An 11,106-nucleotide genomic window follows, 5' to 3' on the forward strand; every position below is an offset into this window, starting at 1 on the left:
TTCCCCTAGGCCTTAGAATCTTGAGGCGCGCCACGTTGGCGACTTCCGGCGTCGGGCGCCACGGAAAAGACGTACTACGGCGTGCTACGGCGGCCATTTTGCATTATCGGTTTTCGCGTGAGTGCGTGTGTGCGTGTGTACTGTGTTAGCTGTGTAGTGTTACGTGTTACGATTGCCGACGTCCTCTTGCGCCGCGTATATACTTGGCACGTCGAGGATCGTTTTGCGGAGCAGGGTCACCGAAGTAGCGACAAGTAATCCGGCGGGAAGATGGGCCGCAAGAAGAAGAAGCAGTCGAGACCCTGGTGCTGGTATCCTTTTTGTTTCCTCCCAGGAAAACGGCGGCGACGACGACGACGACGACGACGATGATGACGACGACCTGCAGCGGTCGCCTTTACGTAACCGTATTTTTGGACCGCGACGTTAGCTGCGCGATCGCGCGGCGAGAAACGATCGCGATCGCCACGTGATTTATGCGGCAGGTGACGATCTGCCCCTCACGCCCCAGGACGAAGCTCATGGAGACCCGCATCGGTGTGGCGAGCGCGGCGTCCGCGGAAGGCGGGGAAATCGATACGCGATTTTCTCGCGACACGCGACATCTCTGTGTATGTGGACGTGAGAGAGCGCAGCTGTTTCCACCGTCCTCGCGTTCACGCGGCACGTTACACCGATGATGTAACGCGTACGAAGGGCTTCCACGCGGAACTCGCGGAAGCGGCTGAGTCGAGGGACGGATCAATGTTTCCTGTCCCCACGAAATTAGGAATAATCATTGAGTCCGTTTGCTATTGCTGAACTGGCTGCGCTAATGCAGAGTTTATCTTTCTCCTTCCAATGTGGAGTAAGAAAGATCAACTTTGAACTAGTGCAGCCCATTCAGTAATAGAAAACAGATCCTTTGTATCAGAGTCGTCTGTTCTCTATTGCTGAATGGACTGCGCTATATATATATATATATATATATATATATATATATATATATATATATATATATTTCAGAGTTGATCTTTTTTATTCCACATTGGAAGGAAAAAGAATAAACTCTGAACTAGTGCAGCCAGTTGAGCAATAGAAAACAGATCCTTAGATTTGGATGGTTCTCCTGCTTAGGTTTTCTGCTTAAGTTTTTTCAGCAGGTTATTTATCACAGTTTTCATGTGGGCTAATTGAAAATATAGATGATTCTTTCAGTGACTCGTAAAAAAAGTCCAAAACATTGAGAGATCTTTAAATTAAATTTAAGCTTTCCGTAAAGAATTTACTGGGGAGAATCAATGGAATTTTTGTAAAATCATGAATAATCTATGAATGTCTTTGTGACAAGCAGTTAGAAGTCGGAAGGATATGTAGCTTTGTAGCGACTTGCTTTGAGCAGTGTTCAATCTATAAATTGAATGAAAAGCTTCCATGTGGATAAGTTGAGATACATTTGGAATTTGTTTTGTCATATTATGAGTCATCTTTCAAGTTATTTATTTATTTAGCTGTTTGAATTATAAAAACTTGAAGGAAATATTTTTTCTGTAATTGTTTACAAGATTGGCTTAAATTTAAACAATACATATTTTTCTGAATTTAGAGTTAAAACTTTGTTAAGCAAAACTTATTTTAAAAATGAAAGATAATTTTTTGAAGAAGCCTAATTTTAAGGGACAATTCTTTATTTTTTTATGTTTTATTTTATTTTTATTTTCTTGTAAGTTATGAATTTTTCTAGGTTTATTATTTGTGACGTTACTTACCTAAGATACTTGACTGATACATAAAAACTAGCTATTATTTAAATCTCATTCTGTAAATTTTCTTAACGCCATACTTCAAAAGGTATTGCAACCGTGAATTCGAGGACGAGAAGATCCTTATTCAACATCAGAAGGCAAAGCACTTCAAATGTCATATCTGTCACAAGAAGCTATACACTGGACCAGGGCTTAGCATACATTGTATGCAGGTAAACAAAATTGCATGCTTATTATGTTTATGTTTTATCTGCTTAATATTTCAAGATTAACGCATGTCCCGTCTTCACAGGTACACAAGGAGGCGATAGACAAGGTACCGAATTCATTGCCAAATCGTAGCAATATCGAGATAGAGATTTATGGGATGGAGGGCATACCACCGAATGACGCAAAGGAGCACGAGAGACAGCGAAACGGTGGGAGACCTGGCTCACCATCGTCCGGTGAGGATGAACCGGTACAGAAAAAGGCGAAACCCGAGGGTTTGTTAGGTTCTGCGCCAGGTGCGATGTCTGGTATGGGAGGCGGTCTACCAGGGATGCCACCGCAGCCAGGTATGCCGCCGCTACCTGGTATGGCACCCCACCCAGGTATGGCGCCACATCATGGTATGCCGCCACATCCTGGTATGCCTCCCATGCATCCCATGATGCCGATGGGCCACGTAGGACCTCCATTCATGGGGCATTCAGGGTATGTATTTTTTGATTAACTATATCAAGAGACACGGTAGTGTCTCGCGCCAAGTACACGCGGAGCGAGACCGATCGTGACTCTTTTACGCAACGCGACAATTTGCGAGTACTCGAGATGTTGAGATACTATTATACCTCAAGTGTGTGTATTCGTATTAATTTCACTTTTTAAATTTTTATTTTTTTTTGACTGGATTTTCAACTACTCAGTATTATAGTTTATCTAGAATCTGATAGAATCAAGTACAAATAATAATGTTTTATAGATTTTTAAATGCTCTTTGTCTTCATATTTCAGCAATAATATATAACAATAATCTTTTATCTTTCTTTATGAGGGCTAATTACAGCCATAGACAAAATTATTAGGCACCTTTGTTTCTTCTGAATATCTTGAAATTAATGAGTTTTATGTTTACATGTTGTTTTTATTCTTATTGATCTTATGAATGGTTCAAACAGCTGAGGTACAAAGTCCGTTATCTTATTTATCTTATTTCGATTTTGATTAATACGGATTTTGATTAATACGGACGCGATTATTTCCATTTTACAAGCATTTGCTAGACTTTTTTGTCTGTAGGCAGTGAACAGACAAAAAGTCTAATAGCAATTGCTTGTGAAATGGAAATAATCGCGTCTGAAATACGGAGTGAACCGTTTTCTGAATAATATTGCTATTCCCCTAACAAAGATAATGGACTTTGTACTTCAATTATTTGAATCATTCACAAGGCCAATAGGATGAAAACAACAAAAAGATTTACGCTCATTCAGTTCCAAGATATTCAGAAGAAAAAGGGTGCTTAATAATTTTGCCAATGGCTGTAGTCCAGTAAACATTCTTCATGTTAAGTAACCTTTATCTTTTTTTTTTTTCGTATTTTTCCATAAACGATTAATAGATCTTAACACAAATGTTCGTTTTAAAGAATGCAAATAACGAATTGTAATTGAACTTTTTTACAAAACTTACTTTTTTCTTTTCTAGCATGATGCCCGGCATGTCGGGCATGCCTTCCGGGATGCAGCCGCCAGTTTCAGGCGCATCATTACCGCCACGTCCGCTATTCCCGAGCGCCGCTGCTGCAGTCTCGACAGTGGCGTCATCGACAGCGGCGTCGGTTACCGGATCTACACCTCTTGGCACAGATTTCAAGCCGATCACATCGGTGGCCAGTGGCGGTTCCATAGGCCCAGTAAAGCCGACATTCCCCGCGTACAGTAGCGCTGGCGAATCCGCTGTCGTTAACACCGGCAATAGTCTCGTCAGCGGCGATCAGAAAGTAAATCTTATCGCGACCACCGGGGCCGCCAGTAAGATCATTCATCCTCCAGAAGATCTCAGTCTAGTAAGTTTTAATTTTTATTTTTTACATAAAAATTTAAAAAATAAGTAGAAATATTTGGTATCCTGAAAATAGTCCTTTTAAACAATGGAAACCGCTAAAATAAAATATATTTTAAACAAAGAATTTGTCTTTTAGGAGGAAATTAGGGCAAGACTGCCAAAGTATCAACGTCGACAAACCGATGAATCTGGACGATCGACACAAGCGGAAGCAGCAGCGGCGGTGGCGGCGGCGGTGAGCCAGCAACAGCAGGTCGCCGCCCTGCAACAAGCGCAGCAGCAGCAGCAAGCAGTGCAGCAGCAGCAGCAACAACAGCAGCAGGCGCAGCAACAGCAGCAAGCGGCTGCTAATGTGGCCGCGGCCGCGTTTCAGGCGGATCAGCAGCAGCGACAGCAGCAGGCGGCGGCATTGAACGCACTGCAGCAACAGCAACAGAGGTTCCAACGGCCGCCGCAGACGGTCATGGTACCGGCCTCAGCCGCAGCAATGCCAGTTAGCTCGGTTGCGTTGATGGCTCCCCTAATGCGGCCAACCATGACCCTAGCCGCGCCTGCTCTCATTCATGGAGGTAACATGATGCGACCGCCCCCCATGGGCCTGCCGCCAGGTAAGTGTCTGCGGGTTTGAGCTTTACGAAAAACTACCCGCCACCCTCTTTACCCCGCACCCCTACCTCACTTCTACGTACTTGACGAACAGATCTGCCCTGCTGTCTTTTTTGTCCCTTCTTGTCGTTGAAATTTGGAAATTTCCCTCTTGGTACTTTTTTGACGATTTCTTTCCAATTATCCTTGCCCCGCTCCTCCCCCCTTACCGGCTGTTGAAGACAATAACTTTAATTGGCGCACAAGAATAAATCGTATCGCGATTAGGTTTTCTTTTTTTTTTTATCACGCGTAAAACTTTAGATAAAATACCTATATTGAACTGAAAGTCTTTTGCCCCGTTTCGAAAACGATCTCCCTAGGAATGTCTTCTTAAACTTTTTTTGCTTTAAGTATATTGCAGACCCATAATCTAACAATCGATTTGCTACGTTGTATTAATGTAGAAAAAAGCGTTTTCGATGGAGCGTCTATATTTAACGACAATTCAGTAATTAATTATTGGGTATTTAAATTTTTCAATGTCTCGCGCGATACGTTGAATTAAGCAGATTCTTTTAAGGCAGTGATTGAGTAGCTTCTTATTGAGCAATTTTAATTCATTGACTTCAGATGCCATCGAAAATGCGATGTATTTTATTCTTATACTTCGTGAACACAACCCTGAATGTATCATCTCCCAGTCTTACTCGGTCGATGGCCGGGAGATAATTTTTCTGTCTACGAATGAGGAAGAGAAAATGTCGGAATATTAACCAAACAATACTTTGCCTTAGTTTAATTCGGTTACACGTTGCACTGCACTAGTTATTCATGACAACAGCCACTTCTATTCTTTGAAAAAGAAAACTTACTTAAAGAGAGACAACGAAAGCATTGAGACAAATAAACAAGAAACAGACTTGACATTTAGGGGGAAGGGGTCAGAAAAATTGACGACGTGCGCGAAATTGCGTATATACCACTGACTCGAAACGGCAAAGAGAAAGAAAACCGAGGCGGGAAAAATATCGTGACTATTCACAGAAACTATAGAGATCAAGATTTCTCGACCGAATGATACGCCACAGAATCTCGACGACACAGCGTCTTGTAGTCCTTGTTCGTTTATACGTTTTAACGGTGCGTTTGCAGGGCGCCCGGTCACTCCTCGATGAGTGTCGAACGAACCCAGTCTGGTTACTAAAACCGTGTTTTACAATACAAGCGCTACAAGGTTGGTCCTTAGCAATTAGCATGCGGTGACATGGCCTATATCTATATACATATATATATCTATATATATATATCTTGTTATATTTATTATTCTTATATATTGTTGATTAATCTTGTCATCATTGTCATTAATACACCTACATGTATGCGTATATACGTGATATATATATATAGTGACTCCCGAAAACTCAGAAGGACGGTGTACGAAACTGTTTCGAGTAGCTTTCGCGAGCCACCGTGTATATATTTCTGTATATTCGTAATATTTTATCACTGGGCAGGTGGGTCGAGCGGCCAACGACACGTTCCTTCTTCCATCTTAACTCTAGTTTCTTCAACGGATTTGCAACACATTTGAACACTTGTTGAACAATTTGATTTTTCCGATTTGAGAATGCCTACCGCAGATTAAAGTAACGAGAGTCGGTATTGGAAAATATATAGAGAGTAGCTGTATCGCTGAATGATCGCTCCCATATCAGATTGATCAAAACATGAATCCGATTAAATATTGAAGTTATTATGTATGATTAATGCACATGCAGACTAATAAATAGTAGAAATAAATGAGACAGAACAATAACCATCAGTTTTAACTGCATCGATATGATTGATATGAACTATTAAAGAAAATTACTGCACTTTTTATTCGCTAAGATTCCACGATATTATTATTAAATCCATAATCGTTACACACAAATTACAACAATTATTTTATCATTTCTTTGTTATTGTTTGATTACTACTCGATATAGAGAAAAAATTTCGATAATTATTTAATTAAATTAATCTTCAAAATTTTTTATCGTAAGAAGTAATTTTATATGATGAATTACTTAGTACATTTACTTTTCAAAGATATTAAATGATTCAATGGATTTTTTCTCCATCGATTGTTCACTGATGCATCTATCCGATCACATTTCTAAATTAATATTACCTTTACATCGTGACACTCGATGGTACAGTTTATTATGCGAAAGACAAAGAGAGACTTTCCGGCCGCTCGGCCGTTACAACTTTTATACATCTCTTTCATGTATGAGATTTCTTTGTTTCTTTTCCGTTCCGTTTCTCAGCTTCTTTATTCACACTCTCTCGATTTAACTATGTTACTCTTCTTACGACTCACATATGCCATTATTTACCTCGCCAGCAGCCGTGTTACCATCTTGTCTCTTCAGTATTACTTATATATTATATATAGCTTGGAATCCTGGTGTTGTGATACAGTAGTGGAGAAACTGCTTCCTTGGGCACGGTACTGACAGTCGTTCGAAGTTGTCGTTCCAAAGTGATAAGAAACAAATGATAATTACAAACGATAATTATTTTTCTCTCGCGATCTGTCCCTTCCTTCTTCGCATTCGATTGATGATCATGATCTGATAAATCGGTCATCAACTGAAGTCGCTATAACTTCGACGATTTCAATATTTGGGACTGCACAAAATATCGCGGATCTATCGAATCACTATCCATGGATTCTTTGACTAATTTAATAATCACTTTTCCAACGAAAATATGAAGGAATTAATAATTTTTATTGAATTATGAATAAGTAAGATTGCGAAGCTGAGCTTCTGCGATTTAAATAGTAGAACTCCGAAGTTGTGAGATTTAAACAAGCGTCAAAAACTTTGTCCTTTAATTTCAAACAGACTTTCTTTTCCTTCAACAGATTTGCAATTTGAAAATTATCCAGATATCTGTTGACATTCAAAACTTGCTGTGTTCAAAGTACAAACTTGCGAAGAGCGAGGATATCTTTACTTAAAAAGAAATCGATTTTAAAATTGTTCGAAGAATTCCTGAGTGAGAAGTGACTTGAGAGATCTGGGATGCATTATAAAATATAAATTGTTAAATATAAATGGAATAGCACAAAACAAGATATCGTGAAGAGGGAAAGGATCGAATTGTGTTCTCACCGTGCTCGCCGGTGCATTTTATTTTATTTTATTTTATTTTTTCTCTCATGGAAAGTAAGAAACTAGCAACGAGAACGAACGTAATGTATCTCCCTCACACCATAGCCTAGCTTTTGTGTTACACAATGAAAGATTTTAGATAAATTGAGCTGAGCAACAGTAAGTAAACGACTTCACGTTACCTAGTATATCTCTCTTGCGTTCAATTCGAGGGTCCGTCCGATCAACATGATTTTTCTCTTTATTACGCCACGCGGATACTCATCGAGTATTGCCGAGTATCGCTGAAAACATATAAAAGAAAAAGCTAGAAGAGTGCGAGTAGAAGAAATTTGATGCTGATTTTTCTCGCGTCCGGATGATGCTTTCGAGAATTTTATACCAATCATTTTACATTGCTCGATTGTTGTTAGAAGAAAAAAAGGCAATGCCGTAGTTCGAGGACTTCTGAGTGACTAAGCGCGTTTTTGGCGGCGATGTCCTTGTTGGAAGAAGTCGACTGGCAGCTGAACGATCTTCCGTAAGCGGGCTTCCGTAAGAACATTTCGCAATGTCGTGCCGATGTTGCGCGTCTTCCTCCCCCCCCCCCCGAGTGAGACTCGTTCCTTGTATGGTGTGAGGTTTTTCTCTGTGTGGTACCACCTTCTTGTCAGTTTTGTTTGTGACTTGTATTGCGTATGCGGCGCACTGCATGCTGAGCTGAGTTCTACGTACGTTATGTACCTATCGTATATACGCATATCTAGTTTGGCGATTCGTATTGATCAGATTGCTGGGTAGAACGTAGTACGTGAGCCGTCGAGAAACAAATCGGGCCGGGTGGCACAGTCCTTCGGACTTTTACCTGGAGAAGAGACTCGCGTCGCGCGAAGAAGCGCGCTTCTCTTGCAGGTCGAACTCACGCTCGGCCGGTTAAAACGCTCATCTCGGCAATCGGAGACGATCGCACGAGAGAGAGCAAAGCGCGCTCCGATCGATCACTGAATTAATATCTCGCGGACTTGTGTTCCGATATACGTACTTATTTCTTTCGGTGCAATAATCGTTTGGCTGTCAGGCGACGTTCTTTTCAGTGGAACATGGGTCTGAGTTGTGGCATTCTTTGGATCTGAATAATTTATTATGATTCAAGGATCAGATTAAGAAAGTCATAATTTAGACGCGTTGAATAAAATCTTATATGAAAAATTTAATTCAGTAATTAAGTTATAGTACATTATATATAGGTCTCCTAAAGATATTTAATCTTTACCAACATTTTTCAATTTTTATCTTTAAAAATTCTTTTTTTTTTTTTTTAGTTTTTTTCACATTTTCTTATTTTTTAAACCAGATTATTTCGGAAGATTATTTTATTCCCTCTAATCCGTTAAAATTTTTAAATTTTATTTAAAGTGCCACGACGATTATGTGACTTATTTTGCGCTGAAGCTCGCGTAGTTCTCCAAAAACGAGCACGGTATACGACATAGTAACGGAAAAGAAATACAATAAGAAAATTGAAACTGCGCAATACGCAGGACCCATTATTACCTTGTAACGTGAACAGTCGCGACGTAAGTATTACCTGGGGATCCCGATCCCCAATTAAAAGAGAGAGAATGAGAGAGAGAGAAAGAGAAAAAGATCCTATTACGGGATCCTGCGAACAAGACGTCGTCTCGTTCGGCGGCGTCGAAGCTCGAGTAATGAAAAGCACGTGTATGCCGCACGTGGGCAACGTACTGTTTTCTTTGCCCCCCCCCGCGAGATTCGATCGCGAGTCGTACTAATCTTTCGCTGCGTTGCTTTACAGGCATGCACCTAGGGGCCCTCCCACCGGGTGCCGCGATGCATCCGGCCTTCGCCGCTGCGCCGATGGGCTTTCCTGGGCCGATGCTGACGCCGATGATGCATCCGCGCTTCAGATGATCGCCCCCTATGGACGGGCCCAACCCCCCGCCGCTGCACTTCGTGCTGTGGGCCCGCCCCTAATTTTTTCCTGGGGTCTGGACCTGACCGAGGAAGAGACACGTAGAGTCACATACACAAACGAGAGAGAGAGAGAAAAGAGAGATGAGAATGAGAGAGAAGGAAAGCAGGAAATAATCTGCATGGTAGATTCCCCGGGGAGTTCCCCGTCAATTCTCTCTCACGATTTTTTTTCTTTTTTTTATTATATTGCTGAGAGACGGAGAAACAAAACAACACTGAGAGGAAAAGAGAGAGAGAGAGAGAGAGAGAGAGAGAGAGAGAGAGAGAGAGAGAGAGAGAGAGAGAGAGAGAGAGAGAGAGAGAGAGAGAGAGAGAGAGAGAATGTGAGAGAATGGAAGGAAGAAAGAAAGAAAGAGAGAAAGAGAGAGACACACGCACTCACATAATGTCATCGATGTCTGAGAGGATTCCTTCGAAGAAATCGGGTGCGCGCTGGAAACGGTCAGTTCTTTCGTTTTTCTTCTACCTTATCCTACTTTATGAAAACCAAACAAAAGGAAAACACGGACGCGAAACGTTAATCGTCCTCATCGACTGCGAATTTGTGTGTGTATGTATGCGCGCACTTACGCTACGTTGGTCGTGTGCCAGGTGAGCTAACAAACTCGAGCAAGTCTCATCGCCTTTTCTACGGATTGAAGTCAAAATAATCGCTCTGTAACAATACCGTCGTTTGCCCTGCGCGAAAACTCCAGCACGAACTGTCTGTCGACTTATTTCGCAATCTTTTATTATGCATCGGACAACCATTGTATAGTACTAGTGGTATGTCCGTCGAGATTGCGTTTCTCATTCTCGTCTCGATGACGACAACGCGGCGCGCAAAAGACATTATCCCTTTTGTACGAGAAGAGTCAATCTGAGGATTTGGTGCGAGAGTTGGGTCTCGCAATTTGTGAGGTCAATTTAAGATAAGCCTTTAAAATGGGTTTTGCAAATTACGGATTTTACCACTTTATTTCTGTGACGAATCCTCTAATCGTGAGTTCAAGGTAATTGTGACGCTGTTGAAATTTTCAATGACAAGAGCCTTTATGTGTAGTTCATTGAGTTCTTGATAATCCAGATCTGATTTTTCTTAGTTGTATAAAGCTTCCTAAACATAATTGTATAAATAATGCGCACTGGTATATTGTTATGAAATTTTAATAACTTGGAACGAGAAATTAATATAATTTAATACAATAAAATTAAAAAAATTTTTTAAAAGCAGATATATTTCTTCGAAATTCCTTGTTTTATTTTGCGCATTGTTACGTATAACACGCAATAATTAATTGTTACTATTGGTCTGAAGTCTTCAAACTATTTGTTGAAAAATCCAACTGAATCACATTTATCCAGTAATGTCGTGTAAAATTGATAATTGACATCGCAGTTCTTCTCGGGAAATGATTATACCTTTAACAACGACAAAGTGCTACGCGCTTCCCCTCTTAAAGAAGTTTTCCTTTTTCGCGCATTCAGACCGTTTCCATCACGCGCTGTTCCCCTCAGCCTCCATGCACCTGCAGTATTCTCTTTGGAAAGGCGCAATCGCGGATAAGGTGGCGCTTCACGCTGCAGCTGGATGATGATTCACTTGA

At 40.9% G+C, this 11,106-nt stretch overlaps 1 protein-coding gene across 2 annotated transcripts; it reads left to right on the top strand.

Annotated features, from left to right (window-relative positions):
* The first annotated feature begins 129 nt into the window (after positions 1-129).
* Bugz (Bub3 interacting GLEBS and Zinc finger domain protein) lies at positions 130-9,842 on the top strand. Of its 2 annotated transcripts, XR_013259146.1 has the most exons (7): positions 130-311; positions 1,831-1,957; positions 2,038-2,441; positions 3,435-3,795; positions 3,931-4,402; positions 5,535-5,616; positions 9,342-9,842. XR_013259146.1 is itself a non-coding variant. In XM_077420526.1 (6 exons), exons 1-6 carry the CDS (start codon positions 271-273, stop codon positions 9,455-9,457), a joined length of 1,521 nt encoding a protein of 506 aa, XP_077276652.1. In that variant the 5' UTR covers positions 132-270; the 3' UTR covers positions 9,458-9,842. The 2 variants fall into 2 exon arrangements, 1 of the variants encoding a protein (XP_077276652.1); XM_077420526.1 differs by lacking the exon at positions 5,535-5,616 and having other exon boundaries at positions 132-311.
* The last annotated feature ends 1,264 nt before the right edge of the window (positions 9,843-11,106 follow it).

Source organism: Temnothorax americanus, unplaced genomic scaffold (assembly GCF_048541705.1).
Source record: "Temnothorax americanus isolate GAGA-0224 unplaced genomic scaffold, ASM4854170v1 Scaffold6, whole genome shotgun sequence".
Classification (NCBI taxonomy): Eukaryota; Metazoa; Arthropoda; class Insecta; order Hymenoptera; family Formicidae; genus Temnothorax; species Temnothorax americanus.

Coding starts and splice junctions, on each gene's coding strand:
- Bugz (XM_077420526.1), top strand. CDS start 271: ATGGGCCGCAAGAAGAAGAAGCAGTCGAGACCCTGGTGCTG. Junction 312..1,830: donor CAGTCGAGACCCTGGTGCTG/GTATCCTTTTTG, acceptor ATACTTCAAAAG/GTATTGCAACCGTGAATTCG. Junction 1,958..2,037: donor TTAGCATACATTGTATGCAG/GTAAACAAAATT, acceptor CCGTCTTCACAG/GTACACAAGGAGGCGATAGA.